The sequence below is a fragment of the Neodiprion virginianus genome, chromosome 5 (genome assembly GCF_021901495.1).
Source record: "Neodiprion virginianus isolate iyNeoVirg1 chromosome 5, iyNeoVirg1.1, whole genome shotgun sequence".
NCBI classification, from domain to species: Eukaryota; Metazoa; Arthropoda; class Insecta; order Hymenoptera; family Diprionidae; genus Neodiprion; species Neodiprion virginianus.
This window is the reverse complement of record NC_060881.1, coordinates 31,750,037-31,766,342: the sequence shown is the minus strand read 5'-3', so window position 1 is coordinate 31,766,342 and position 16,306 is coordinate 31,750,037. Positions and strand designations below refer to the sequence as shown.

At 38.4% G+C, this 16,306-nt stretch overlaps 1 protein-coding gene across 1 annotated transcript in view; it reads left to right on the top strand.

Annotated features, from left to right (window-relative positions):
* The window catches only part of LOC124304671 (uncharacterized), a 210,947-nt gene that overhangs the window by 149,340 nt on the left and 45,301 nt on the right, over positions 1–16,306 (top strand). Inside the window, exon 7 of the mRNA XM_046763186.1 lies at positions 13,802–13,914. Within this exon, the coding sequence (XP_046619142.1) occupies positions 13,802–13,914 (113 nt within the window). The remainder of the gene's footprint in view (positions 1–13,801; positions 13,915–16,306) is intronic.

Genomic DNA, 16,306 nt, shown 5'->3' with positions numbered 1-16,306 from the left:
TCGATTTTGCCAGCAGAGTTTTTTTTTTTTTTTGTTTGGTTCGAATGCCGAAACGAAGAGGCAAAGAAACCGAAAATTATTCACAAGGAACAAAAAGGACGATATGGACAGTGGAGAAAAGGAATCCTGAAAGAGACTCGCGCGTCAGGGGTGAGAAAACGGTCTACTGCCGGGTTTAGACGTCGTTGAATTTTGAATGGGCACCCTTGTATGGCGTATTCATGCCGTCCCGCCGCTGTTTCCCGTTTTGTGGCTATTTTTCACCGGCACTTTGTTCCGTCCAGCACGTATAACCTTCGACCTTAACTCCGGCCACTTTTCCAAACTGTCAATATAAAATTGGGGAGGAGGTGCCGACCAGATATCGCTGTGAACTTTTCACCCTCTCTCGGAGTAAAAACAATTCACGTTCTCTGCCTCTTCGATTCCTCGGACCGTGCGCAGCGAAGCCAGCTCATATCAAGTTCTGTTTTCCTAGTTTTATCGTTAGTCGAGCTTGATTATGTCGCCGAGCTTACCCCTCGTAAAAGAGCCGTGCCACGTTTTATTCGTCTACTGGCGTCTAGACTCGCAATAATGCGATATACCCGCACCCCTACCGAGGCTTGTAATATTTTTTATACACGGTTCGATGGAGTAAAAAAAAAAATCGATGTCAAACTGTACAGCAACTTTTGGAAATGCTTTTAAGGAACTCTATCAAACGGAATTTCTTTTTCCTGTTTGTATAAAAATAATTTGAAACCACTTGACGGATCGGTTCCAAGGTTTGACGAGTTCACAGCTTGTGGAACATTTGCGGTTCTTTTTTTCACATCAATGTTTTTCGAATAACCCGACAAATTCTGGACCGAGAGAATGGAAAAACTGATCTGTTTGAAGTTAAGAAAGTCTCCGTAGCTTGAGACGAAAATTCATTGAACTTATCCGGGTCTTATTATCCTGACAAGTTGTCGTTACTGTTATTACGGACATTTGAAAAGCGTGGAGGGTTGTACGATAGAAATCCGTAACCAACCGAATGCACGAGGGTGACTTTAAACCGAAGCTTTACAGCGGTATCTGGTATAATATATATGATGTACCTAAGGGGTATAATGGATATTAGGGAAAATGAAACTTGGAATGAAAATTCATGCCTACAATAAAAGCTCCGCAGCTTTGCGGCGATGAAGTCTATCGAGTTTATTACCGACCTATACAGGCACATACGTATAACACACATATATATATATACCTATCGAGACTGCGGAGAATCTCCGTAGATTCCTCCACGAATCTCTGAATTATCGTTCATCCCTGATTTCACCACGGGGTGCAACTTCATGATTATAACCATTCACATCCTCCGTAGAAATTTTCGCTCGTTATCATTATTGCTCAAACTGCAGTAATAATATCTAAGTATACCAATCGGGAATGGAAGTTGAAAAAAGCTTAGTTGACGAATTTTTTTTTCGCACCTTCTCATCCCTTTATGTCACACATTATTGTGCTGAGTTAACTTTTGTAACAGGATAATATCTAGTGATTTTTTTGGTCACTGATTACGAACACGAAATATGGGCTTGCAAAATTCAAGATGGTGGATTCAATATGACGGACGAAAACTTCACATTTGATAGAATCCGATCAGTAAACTCTATGAAGGCGTTTTTTGGTTCGCTGATTGGATTTGCCTTCTCGAATTTTCAAAATCTGATTTCAGATTCGCGATCAGCGACCCCAAAAACCCCTGGACAGAGTTTTTTCTTCGGATTCGATTGAATTTCAAAGTTCCGTCCGCCATATCGAATTTTTCGAACCCCTATTTCAAGTTCGTAATCAGCGACTCCGAAAACTTATAATTTACATAAAACATGCATACGCGTGGAGGGGTAATATTCTCGGAAATGAATTGTTCCTTCAATTTTGATGATTTCTTTCAATCAATTTGTTTCTAACAATAAGAATTTAGATTATGTCCCAATAGTTAATTCACTATCAAACAGTTGAATAATCAATTTACTAAGAGAGTACATGTCACACCTACTTGCTTAAAAATTTTTTTGCCAAGTAAAAAAAACTTCTTTTTCTATTATTATACGTAACACGGTTTTTTCATTTCTTTATTTCGTCGTGATTAAAATTTTTTTTTTTCTCTTGTTTTTTTTTTTTACCGACCTACTTTTATACCGCGCATTTCGTATTCGTTTTTCATCCATGATTATTACAGCCCGGACGGTGAGCTTGACGTGTGTACGAATTTGGAATGCGCATAATACCGTGATAAAGGTGAGAGAGGGCGCGGATAAAGAGACGGTTCAACAGGTTTGTTTAACTATGTTAGATAAACACGCGAAGAATTTTGCTTGAAATTGCTTTCAGTGGAATTGTACCTATACCTGTACACATGTAAATATACACTTATCTAATTGTAAGCATAATTACTGCATATTTATATAAGGCGCACAGTTGCTGCAAAGCATTCCTCGAACATTTCGCCACGAGAGTCTCGCGTATTCTTAGGATTTGTGCGAATATATATATATATACATATATATATACATGTATGTATGCCTCGTACGTGTGCCTACAATAATTATAATTTATTTCTCGAGATTATCCCATGAAAACTTGGTCTTCTCATTAATTATCTTAACGATCGTATTCCGCTGCATTTGTCTTACTTGATAATTCAATCTATTGAAAATACGCAAACACCAAAGTATCACGTTTTATATATTTTCCTTAGCCGGAAACGATTTTTTTTTTTTTTTATCCTTCACTTCCTACCATTTTTATCATTATTATTTCGTCAGGGGAAAGTTTCCACTAAAATTATAGGAGGAATGTGCCATTTACATTTACGAGTATTCGAATCGACGCAATTTTGATGCGAAAGAGCAGAAACTTGCAAAAGAATACGACGAAAAAAAAAACCACATTCATACATCTTCAAATTTATCTTGTAAATTTGATAAAATATAAAAGAAATCACACAACGGACTGCAAAAGCACGAATGATTCTATCGAATTTACAAGATGAATCATGTAATAAATAACATGTTGAATGGTTTCAAAAAATTTGATGATTTATCACGTGAACATATTTAGTTGAAAGGTTCACTATTTTCGAAGTTTATACGTATGTGCAAGAACCGGGAATTTATCGTACGAGTTGAATATTTACGGTTCAGAAAATATTGATGCAGAGTAGGTAATATGTGCATAAATAATTATAACTAAGAATAAACAACTGAATAAATAAATGAATGAACAAAATTTGCGAGCGTATGAATTCGCGGTGGGGTTTATTTGCTTGAGGAAAACCACGTTTAAGGTTTGGCAAAATTCATTGTGTACTTTCACCCACACACCTGGGTTGTATATTTTCGGATGCATGAAAGTAGGGAGGGGAAGAAAAGCCCGCGGCGTTGGCTTCTAGGTAAAAGATGGAAGGTTTGAGGTTGTTGTAATTCAATTATTTAGTTAGTCGAAGGTTCGGCTGGCCGGGTTTTAGTTGGGTTAGAGTCTGGAACAGCAATGGCGCGGGGTCAGAGGCGACTCTGGTTCTATCCTCCGCAGGCATCTCCTAACTTCTAATTGTATTTACTCATAATAAATCTTCTTCCTTCCAGTCTTCATCAAACTTGTATTTGATTAGCTTTCCACCCCCCTTAAACCCCCCTCGGTCAGGCTCTCCCCATCAATCGTTTCACCCTTTATTCATGCCCTCATTATTCCCACAACAGCCAAATGTTGAAAAGCATAAACGGACCCATTTATACACTCGGGACGTTAACCTGGTCGGCTTTTTGTACGACTCGATGCGATTATGCTCTGAGTAGAAATTTTAAAACTCGTTTCAACACTTTAACTGTAACCTTCAAACCTCTTAATTCTTTATTCATTTGTAGTTCAGATTCGCCGGTTAGAATTCACAGATCCTATCTCCCTGATCATCACACCTGAGTTTGACTCGATAGAGCCTCGAAGTTTAAAAAAAATCTGGATCAAAATCCAACCTCGAATCTGCGGAACTAAAGTATAGATATAAATACAATAACGGATTGAGAAATAATGAGAAAATTTCCCATTAGTAAGGATTCGAGTCCAGGAAGAATATTTTTCGTTCGTACTCATGAAATATGAAAACGGTCAACAATTGTAACCACAACTAGACATTTTTTTACACTATAGAAAGCTTGCGACGTTTAGAAGCAGAGCTTCAATTTAGTCTTTTGACTGGATTTTTAAAGATTCCACGTGATGCGTGATCCCTTCCTCGTACATTCGGAAAATGACGTGAGATTGGAAAGCTTCTATGCACGAATATCTACTTGAGAAAAGATTAAATCAAACTTTTCAAGCTGCGGATTGTGTCTGAGATTTAAGTAAAAAGTTAAAATCACCATAAGAAAACGCAAATTACAATATCAACCAATTTGGCCATGTAAAAACGGACGAAAAAGAAAATTACTTTTCCTATTGTCTTAGAAAATCAGAAAATTAAACTACTGTTAAAACTATTAAAGAAACAGAAAAAAAACTAAAAGGTAAAACTAAATAATTGACAATGTCCAATCCAATAAATTCAACACTTTCTACGATACCTTAGAATTTTTGTAACTTTATCAGATTTTTTCAAGTGGCCCGAATTACCGATACTTGAGCCAATATGCAAACCCTTTTATCAAACACCGTTAGCTTTGGATATTCTTAAGTGTCGGTATACGTCGGTAAGGGAATCTGTATCCAACTTTCTTTGTACATCATCTGTTTCCCTGATTTTTTAATTCATCTGTGTGTTTGTGTTAGTTTTCCGACAACCAAAGATCGAAACTACTTTGATTTTTTGTCTGTGCCTTGGTGAAGGTTAGCGCTTGAATAATGATTGTCAGGTTTCTTCAAACGGCCCGAAATATACGAACTTTATAAACGTCGCCTAATTCCGGGACAACGAGAGATAACTTCTAGAATGAAAAAAATTTGAACAGTCACATTTGAGAGCACCTATACTATGAATACATGGATGACAAAAATTTTGGGACCAGAAGGTGAAACCGCACAGAATTTCCCGTGCATTATACGAAAGCGAGAAACGATCTTTCGGATCGCGTCAATATTTCAAATTCACGTGTCGCTTTTCACCCTACACGCCTATATATGTACATATATTTACACACATACACGTATGTACGAACCCATAGCTTTGTATAACATAGCAGCGTCGAATATTCGAGGCACCCCTTTGCGGATAGGCCTATATGGCTTAACGCAGCTCTGCACAGTATCGAGTGTGTATAATACGACCTGCGAGTGACTTTGCATGTCACAGGGATTACAATCGCACACGTGTAGGTTATATGGATGCATTGTGTGCCGACCCTGTCCCCATCTATACAACGCTAAGGTATTTCTGTACGGGGATTTTACCCGAAGAAAACTGTCCATGAAACCGGACCCGCGTCCATTTTTCAGCCCTTCGATTTATGCGAATTTCTTTCCCTTTTTTATTCTCAAGCGAAATGCTATTGCTTTTTCGTTTTTTTTTTTCTTTTTTCGTTCATTTTTTGTATACATTTTTTCACAGTCAAAAATACACAGTCAAAAAATTATTTCGAAGCGTTGATCCAACTATAAATACGGACTAGACTTGCAACTTAAAAATTGGTTTTCCGTTCTTTTAACCATCTATTTATTACTCTTCTGTTAATCATTTCGTTTTCCTTTTTTTTTATTCACTATCTTGCTACTTTTCACCACACATTTTATTTTACACGAAGCTGTGTTTCGGGGGAAGATCGTAGATCGTAGATTGGGCCAGGGGACGAATTCAACGCGATATCCTATAAAGCACCATTCCGATAATCCGCTCACGAGATATCCCTGCTCGAGCAGACTTATAGGGTGAAATCTTATCCTTCGGCAAGCCAGCCAACCAGCCATTCAGCTAGCTGGATGGCTAACGTGTGTAGACAAAACAGACGCGAACTGGAGGAAAAAAGCGGAAAAAAACTTGACTATTTGGCGAAACCCTCCAAATTTAAGTGAAAGTGTTTTGCGATCAAATTTATTGCAGGTGATTAAGTTTTTTCTCTTTTGGATCTGTTCGTTCGTTTATTCTTTTTTGTCTTAGTTTCGTTATCTCACCACACGTGCGCTCTATTCAACCAAATTCTTGGAAATTATATCTGCAAGTAATTGGAAACATCGTAAGCTGCATGAAAATTTCACTATTTTGAAAATGAGGTCAAATTTACAATATTTGTAGGTTAGGAAATATGTCGGTAATGCACATAGATCGCTAATAATGAGTTTAATTCATAATATTGATCCGAATCATGAAAAACACGTATTAAAATTTCCAAAATAAAAAAAGTTGAAATCCGAACTCTTGGCAGTTTTGAGAGATACTGAAAAGTTTACTCGCGCCTAAATCATCCATCGCAAATAGATGTGTGCCTGTTTTTTATACATAATATATATGCATATATAATATATGACACGTGTATTTCATACTGGGATTAAAAAACGGTGACACACCCTGGAAATGTAGGTATATATGAGCCTTCGATTGAAATACGATGTATGTACCTGTATATCCTGCATGTAATCTATATTCCACGAAGGATATTTTATGCGTTAGTAAGAGCCGCGGCGGCTTTTCGGCTCTCTTCGAGGATTTCTCATACTCGCCGAAAACTCGGCACAGCAGACAAAAGCCGTGGGTGTCCTTGCGGAATTTTGATTAGCCGAGTATCAAACGGTGCAGAGAATTTCATCGCAAAATTTTCAGAGGAAAACGCATCCATGAAATTCCAAGTATACAGATCAAATCGTACTCCTACATATGTTACATATCTATGCCGTGTGGCAATTTTACATTCTTAGAATTTTCCTATTTCCATAATTTTTCGTTATTTATGAATACGTCAAAATGTACGATAGAAGATCAACAGTTGCTAGCATGTTACAAAAAAAACAGCTTCAATAATTCTGGATAGATATAATGTGACATACGAAGTGGATTGTTGAAAAATTTGTATAGAAACACTTGTAACCGAAATGCAATGTAAACTAATTGTCGAATTGAATTCTAGAAAGAACCGTGAATTTTTCAAAATAAAAATTCTATTGTTTTGACACTGTAATATCATCACAAGAACCGGGAAATTGAAAAAAGGAAAAGTAAACTGCAGCTTTGACTTCGATTACATAACCAAAGTAGGCGTGTATTTTCGCAAGTAATTATCTGGATTTTCAATAGTATACAAGGGGAGTTCTGGATCCAGATCCCCGTACCGACATATACCGACACTTAAGCCAAGACATAAACCCTTTTCTCGAATGTCTTCAGCGCAGAAGGTTCTAGAAATAGGCTGACGGCTTGGCTTAAGTGTCGGGATATGCCCATAAGGGAATCTGTATCCAACTCACTTAGGTATACAGTGGGAGTTCTGTATACAGATTCCCATACCGACGTATACCGACGCTTAGCAAAGACACAAACCCTTTTCTCGAATATCTTCAGCTCAAATAGTTCTAGAAAGCGGCTGACGTCTTGGCTTAAGTGTCTGTACATGTCGGTAAGGAAATCTGTATCCGACTCTCTTTGAATACCCACTGTTTTCCCTAATTTTTTCAATGCTTGTGCGTGTGTGCGTGTGCGTTAGTTTTTTGGAAACCAGAGATCGAAACTGCTTTGGTTTGACGTCTGTGCCTTGGCGGTGGTTAGCGATTGAATAATGGTAATGGAAGTGGAATCGTTATTTATCGGTACACCTCGTGTGTCTATACCTATATAGATGGATACGAGAAGAGAAACGAGAAGGGAAAAGTTTTATCCTGGAGATTGCGAAGAGTGGGTGTAGCTATAGGCCATCCACCGGTGTTTTATACATCCCGGTGAAAAGCTTAATTCTCTCCGCGTATATATTTCACCGCTTCGTAATCCTTATACACGAAAGCTTCTCAATTTTCCTCTTCCTCCACCTTTTTCCATCTTTCGCCGGTCGAACCACGCCGGCTCTTCGATCGGTCGCACATATTGGGTTTGTTAATAAACGACAACCAATTAAACCCCGTATAGCCCCGGGCGAATCTCTCCCAGCCTCCCTATCTCTCGCTCCCCAAAATTACACGCCGAAACGAACCGAAACCCCTAACGACTTCACTAGATCACCGAAATTCCTTTTCACCGATACATTTTTCCCTACCCATGTTCTCGATCGTGTCTCCGATTTTTTTTTCTTTCAAAAAATACAACGTGTAATATTTTATTCATTTTTTTTCCAATTCTAGTTGAATGTTTGATATCAATCATGGCAAGAAAAATATCTAGTTTGTCAACTATTTTAATCAAATCCTTAAATTATTTTGTACATTTTTTTTTCCCCCTTTCTTTACCACGACTGTCAAAATTATACACTCCAGCATCGTCCTGGAAGGTGGAAACAAGTTTTGTAATCGTATATAGCCAGAAATTACTTGTTGCTCGTGCCGAATTCGAAAAATATTTATTGTACATAGGTATGTTATTTTAACGACACCGATCTTCCTTGTGCAATAGCTACACATCAAGGCTTCGATTTTTTGCTGGTAACCCCAGTTTGTTCTTATTTGAGTTTATTCTTATTCCGCAAGAATTCAGCCTGATCTCTTCGAATCGGGTTTAATTGCATGGGATATAATTTCATGGACATGCACGGACGAAGGAATCAAGATCACAGAGAGGTCACATTACGCTGTGTCGGTGGAGAAATCGAGCAATCCAAAGAATCAACGTTTGCCGGAAAGTCGTCGGCTATTGAAGGCTGGCATTGCCTCTCTTTTTTTCTCCCCCTCTCTCTTTCTCTCTCTCTCTCTGCGTCGAGTGAATGGAGGAAGGGGTTAGGATTTTTTTTCTCGTATTTTTTTTTTTTTTTATTGTGCTCGAACACAATGGCTCTTGGTCGAAGTCAAAGGTTATAGTCTCGCGTGTTCCTTTTGGGGTAATATTTTCCAAAGCCACAATACTCGCCGCTTCTCGAATTTCTATCGCCTATACTATTGTTAGCGGGGGGGGGGGGGGGGGGGGGAGTGAGGCTGCAGGTCTAAACTCGCTCTTTCTCTCTCCTTGCTTCTATTCAGGGCAAACCAACATTGTCCGGTTTCGTAAATCGCCCAGATATACTGCCGGGGGAACGATCCTGACTTTTGGAAAACGGTCCACTCTACTTTTTTCTCTTTTTCTTTTCTGATCTGCGATTTTTTTCTTTTCTGTTTCTCTCACACTCTTAATTGCAGCGAATAAGATAAAAGAGATTGTTTTTTTCTCACCGTCTTGCCACGCAAAGCGAAAAACAGATGTGAAAATTTTCGTAAAAGATGTAACGAATATATATGTAAATATTTTTTCATGGAAATGAAAAACATTTTCGTATAAGATTCGAAAATTTTATTCGTAATTTTTTTTTTTAAATATATTATGACCACGAAGCATAAGGAATTTTCACGCTGCTGAAAATTTACGATGCGTTACTGTAAATAAACATTTATTAATAACCGCTTAAGAAATTGTAGTACTCGAGGATTGCTTCTTTGTTTTACAGAGGATTAACAAAATTCGCAAGCGAATCTTGCATGGAAAGATAACGTATGAAATTGATCCACAGAAGTTTTACTTCGAAATTCTTTGACTCTTCAAGTCCAAAAAGTGAATCTGGAATTCGATGCATAAGCAAACCTTGAGTGGAGTGAAATAAAACAATCGTTGAATCCAAACAAAACTTGATATCCGACAGTTTTTTATTCGTCACCCGACAAACGAAAAAACTTGATTTTTGATTTGAATTCAACGATTGATTGATTTCATTTCGTGCTTAAGGTCTACCATATCGGTTCCGTAATTTGGAAAATCAGTTTTCCAATTTTATATTCAAATTAATGGAATTAAAAAAGCTTTGGGAAATCAAATTTCGCGGAAACAACTATTGCGAGTTTGTATTAAAAAAAAAAAGAAGCGTTTTCAGAGCCGCGCAAATTTTCCCGTCGTAGAAAGCTTGCGGAAATATTGAAATCCGTGTGTGTTTTGCGCATATACAAGGAAAAGACGAAGAAACTGCATCGAGGGAATTTCTGAAGCTCGTGACATATACGGGGGTGGAAATGCTGGTTGGATCCTTGGAGAGAGGTTGTTGGGGAAAAGCTTGTCGAGCTTTCGCCGTTTGGTAGGAAGGGGCGAGTGGCGTGTCGCGAAGTAGCTGCCGGGGATGAAGAAGAAGAAGAAGGAGGAGGAGGAGGAGGAGGAGGAGGAGGAGGAGGAGGAGGTAGATAAGCGAAAAATGCTTGAAAAATTCGCCAGAAGTACATGTTAAGCAAACGTGTCTTCCATCCAGACTGCGGTGAGATCGACCGACGTCGAACCCGCGTCGCAAGCTATCAACCACACGTAAATCTATATTTCGAAAAGCTTCCTCTTGCGTAACGTGAACATTGAAGATGAACAAAAAATTTTACTGGGAGAAATTTGAAACCGCGAGATGCGCGGAAACGGGGAAAAATCCAATTTTTATACTCTTACTTTGTACCGGCGTAATAACGTATAAAGTGAACGAGCCACTTCCGGATACCGCAAATTTCATTTTTACACTTTGGAAATTCGATGCGATATTTAAATATGTTTACTCATTGATTTCCGGTGCGGTTCTCTGTTTCGTTTGAATTATTATTTTTTTGTTCTTGTAGTTATTTTATTACTTTTCATCGTCGATGCTGTGTCGAAGGAAAATCTACACTGGGAAAAAGCAAGCGGTCGAGGCTTTTTGTTAACAATCTTCAAGAACAATTAAATTCCATGTACCTACTCCGGTTTATCTTGTTTCAGATATTTTTATAAAACCTGCATATGCTGATAATTTTCTTTACCGTTATTCTGAATCTAGTTTTCCGGTTCGTATTTTTGCTCGGCTTAGTTTTTTATCTCCTCGGCAAAGCCGAGAGCCATAGCGTAAAAAATGAGGTGAGAAGAAAATTTTCAATTTCAAGACGCGAAGACAAGATTTGTAAGGAACGTCGACAATATTGAACCGTGAATATGATGATCGAGTGTCGAAACGTCGCTCGAACACGAGACGAGATCGAAGGATTGAATAAATTTTTTTGATGAAAACCGGTGCGATGGGTATGTTTTATTTTTCTTATCGGTTGTGATTAATAAAAAAAGCAAGTCGGTACGTCAAATATAAAGAGAAAATTTTCCGCAGATGCATCCGGATTCGCGTCCGTAAATTTTTAATAACGTTAAACAATTTAATTTGTTCATCACTCTTGAACCATCTCAAAGTAATTACGTTAAACGAGAGCTCGGCTGCATCCCGTCCGTTTTCTTTTACCCGGGTTTACTTTGCCGTGGTAGAAGGAGCACGAAATTATACTCCGAGAAACTGCAACGCCGCCGGTTTGCAATTAAGTTGTTTCGGAGCAAAAAAAAGCTCTCAAAGTCGAGCTTAAGTCGGCGGACCGGTTTAGGGGAGGGAAAATCTTTGTCCGGTTGTTTCTGCGGCTCTTCGCACAACCGACTATACTCGCTTCTATCCCTGCTCAACCCCTGGGACAACCCGACGAAACCCGGAAGTGACGAAGCATTACCCTCGGGCAGTTCCCTCGTCGGCCGCAAAACCGCAACAACCAAGTAATTTCAGCTCCTGTACACCGGCCGTCGGATTTTGGGCGACAAAAAGGGCTGACTTAAGCTCGAATCAGGCATGTATTAGGCGTACAGTCACGGTGAAAATTTTTCAAACATCACCGATAACGATGGGTGATAATAGTTGAAAATAATAATCGAGGCATGGATTGATCGAGTACAAAAAAATAATCTAACAGCACTCAATCTACTTGGTAAAACTTAATCTGTTGATCCATTGTTTCGCAATTTTTTTAAACACTGCGTTTGAAACCAAAATTTCGTAAATTTCAGTATGCAGTCCGAACGGCGTAAAAGTTTTTTCATAATTTACAGCTTCGTTGAAAACATTTTTCGATTTCAAGTGAAAATATTCATTCATCTTTCACTTGTGACATCATATGTCAAATGTGTGATGTGAGGTACTTGGTAAATAAGACAAGTTTGAAAAACAATCGGGATTGATCGAGAATCGTTTATTTTTGGTTATTCCTTATCGCCAAGGGTTGAATTTTGATTTGTAAAGTGAAGATGGTGTGTTTGACGAATTCTATTTCGGTACGGGGGTGAAAACTCAAAAGGATGGAAAAATGGAAGAGTCGCAATGTCGGATTTTTATATTTTTCTCATAGAATTTCAACGTGTAAAAGGACGAGTGTAAAAAACGTTGAAGTGTAGAAAAGAAGAAGTTCTCGGAGAAAGCCAAGACATTGAATCGCCAGAATTCTGATAACTTTATACTTTGGTTTTCGGTGTCTCGCATTTTGACGTTTTCAATTTCCTATACTTCAACTTTATTCAAACGAGAATACTGTAAAATTGATTACCATGTTTTCGACAGTTCGATATTGGACCCTCACAGTTTTTACTCTGTTCACTACACTTTACTGCCACCTGTCCCTGCTTTAATTAGAACAACGTTTTAACAGGAAATTGGAATAAGAAATTGTCAGTTGTGAACAAATTTAGCAACATCAATTTTATCGTATTTATCTCGTTTTCAATACCAAAGTTGAGCTGCCACGTTGATTTTGATGGAGCTCCGATCATCCAATCATATAAGATCGTTATAAATTCTTCACAAAGGTTGAAAATAATCACGTTTATCTTTATTGTGTGTTTTGTTTGAAAAAAAATAAATAAATAAAAATCTAATATTATCCTCTTTGTGAAACTCGCGAAAATTATTTACGTTCTTTTATCGAGTGAATTCCTGATGATGAACGGCGATGATTTCAGAAGCTCCGAAATCGCTCTATAAATTCGAAAACTGTAATCAAAGCTTCGAGTATCCCACCCGAACAAATTGGCCCCAATCTTTTCACTAGAAATATCCAGCTTTGTGAATTAAACGAATATCGAACATACGTTTTGAAGCGCAGCAGAATCGGAGATAGTGATAGAAAGGTAAAATAAACGGAAGGATGAATAACGGACGAGTGTTCGATGATCTGCAGGTAAATCGTTGGACGATTTTTACGGCTCTCCGCGTTAATTGGATTTGATATTTCAATATACCGGAAGGAGTTTAGCCTCGGTACGGTGGAAAATCGAACGGGTCATGCAGAGTTTCGAACTGTGTTATATTTCCGGTGTACGTAAATTACACAAATGACTGCAGTAAATCTCCCCCTGTGTTACACGGGCGTTTCGTATGTGTGGGAAAAAATATAGTCTCGATTCGTTGAACCTTGCCCTACGAATAACGACGATTGCGTGGCCTCGTTTTGCATCGGAAGCCGGATGAGAAGCAGATGGAACCAAAAACGAAGAGAAGATCTTTTTTTTTTTTTTTTTTCAAACAAACGAACGGCAAGACCAAAGAGACGATGGGATGAAAAAAAAAAGAAAGAAAAAAAATGAGACGGAAATAAAATAAAAGAAAAATAACTAACCGGATGAAATAGAGCGTAAAAACGTCGAGAAAAATAATGCATCGGCAGTTGCGTGAGAATTATTACTTTCGGTCGAAATGATTTCAGTGTCAATTTTTCAATCCCCGTGCAGCCTGCAGCGTATTATGATGTTTGCTTCGGGAAACCTCTCGAAAACACGAGTGCGGATGTGTAGACTTTGTGTCTCTGCCTGTCCTGAAATTAAATGCGAAAACTGCCGGGAATAACGTCCGTCTATTGTTCTCCTCTGTTTCAGAATAAATGAGAAGACAGTGAGATCGCAATTCTTGGCCTATTTTAGCTTCACTTCCACGACGAGCACCTCCGTCGGATGGCCGGCGAGGGGAGGAAAGTCTGTAAACAATACCGGTGAGTCGAGAGGTGATATTTTTATTTTTTTTTTTTTTTTCATCATTTTTTCATTACTGTGGAATTGGGTCTTTATGTGAAAGAGTAGAAAAAGTTCAATTTTCTATGTGTGTTCGAAGCGGAAAAGCACGAAACGTTCTGCTCGTACGTTTTTCCTTATTTTCGTTAAGAACGAACAAAAATTTAGGCCTTATCATTCACGAGGAAAACGTTGATGAAATTTATCACGTTTTCGAATTGAATCTTTGTTGAAAACATGTGGCTTTTGTATAAAAAAGACCGCTCTTTCCATTTGAGGTTAGGTTAGGTTATCGATTTCAAGGTTACAGATTTTCAAGAACTCCCAAAAATCACGTTTTGGCGATGCTTTGAGCCGCACACATGCCAAGACCTAAGAAAAAAATTGCTTTCAATTCTTGTATGAAAAAGTTTGGAATAGATATATTATGAAATTTTTGAAGTCGAATGAAAATGGGAGTATAATTTAATCATTACGAATATTCCAAATATCTTGAATTTTTTTATATTAGCCTTACACCACTGACTAAATTCCAAATATTTTTTTGAAATTTTGTCACACTTCAGTACCTCTTCAATTCACATCTCAGAGCGTCTAATTTGGATCTCGGTCATTCCAGTTCACACAAAGAAACTACTCATCAGTCCGAAATGTGTACCAAATCAAAAATTTTAGCGTGTAAAAATTGTTGAAAAATGTCGTTTCGAGTAAAATGAGCGCGTTCTAACAATTTTCCAAATTTCAGAGCTCAAAACAAAGATGAAACTCGTTCGTTTCATCGATAAAATCGTTGGTAATTCATGAATATTCTCTTGCTAACAGCAGCTATTCAAATTAGACAGCTTGAAAATCACTCTTACGAGAAATACATATTATTTATTTGTTTTTTTTCTCACGGAGCTTCTCCAAAAAAATTGAGCGGCGTTTGATTAAACGTACCGCAGGCTGCAGCGGGCGTCAATTCGAACGGAGCTCAACGTGGCGTTAGACAAATTACAGAGCTTTGGAAGCTAAACGCTGACTAACTCGAATCGTCAGAGGTCTGAACCCGGCTAATCAAACGCTCGTAGAATCCTAGGGCCCCTTTGATATTGACGCTTACAGTTCAACAGTTTGGGGTTGAACCCCCCGACCCCCGGCTTATGCATCCCAATTTCCATGTTTCAATCACATGCCTCCACCTCCTTCAGCTCCGCCCAGAATTGCCACGCATTTTGCATCCAAATTGCACCCCTGTTTCATGCAGGCTTCACTGGGCCCAGAAACAACCCCAAATACGTCACTGCCTGAGGCCCTCAAAAAATATCTTTGGGCAGGAGATAGATGGACACTTATTCTCAAGTCAACACCTCGGATCGTTAAAAATGTTATTAACATCTCTAACTGTAAACTCGTTGTTAGCAATCTTTGTATTTTCTGTCAAATTTTTTTGAGGTTTTTTGAACAAAATCCTGTAAAACTGAATCAGAAATACTTGCAAGATAATCGATGAATTTATAAGGAAATTTTAAATCATATACAGAATCGATAATGCAAAGTTAAGCCGAATAGCTAGATATTTTTTCATCTTGAAAATCGGTCTTGATCTGTGATATGAATTTTCGGAGAAATCGTCTTCAAGTTTTGGTGCAACTTGAGTAATCACAAAGATCGAAAGGATGCATTCCTGATTTGACTTAATCTCGAAGTAATTCTTGATACAAACTTGTGAGAAATTTTTTTAGACATTTTCTCTTCTCCAATACTCAACAATTTCACGACTCGGAATCTGGATATCATCTTGATATTTCACGTTTAAAAATCTGACAGTATTCGATAAACAGGAAGATCAATTTTATGTCGTCAAAATCTGGAACGATTATTTCCATCGCGGTTGTATAACGAGGTAATTTTCCCTGATACAACGAACCCAGCTATTGTAGCGTCGTTACAACATCGGTAGGGTTGGCTTTAGGAGGCGGAGGAGGGAGGGAGTTTGGATTTCAGACGGGTGCAGACCGGGATATAAAATTGTGAGAAAGCCTGAAAATAGGATAAAGGCTTTGTAAGGCCTGACAAACAGATCAATCGAATAGATGGGGAGAGAATCACGGGTTTTTTCATCCCCCCTATTCACCCCTTCATCCCTTATTCCCTTATTTCACGTCTCTCAAGAGTTACCAACTGTCTCCCGTTCGTCGATACGCTCGACCACTTTTCGCCATGAGGAAAACGCAGCGCTCAGCGTCCCGACGCCGCCTTCCTTCACCCTTCATCTCACCCTCTCCTTTCGCTCTCGTACCTCACAGCCAGCTCTCCTCTTTCCTTCCCCCTTTTTTTTTCTCCCTTCTTCTCCTTCCTCCTATCAGACTGCATAAACGCCCGCACTTTTTA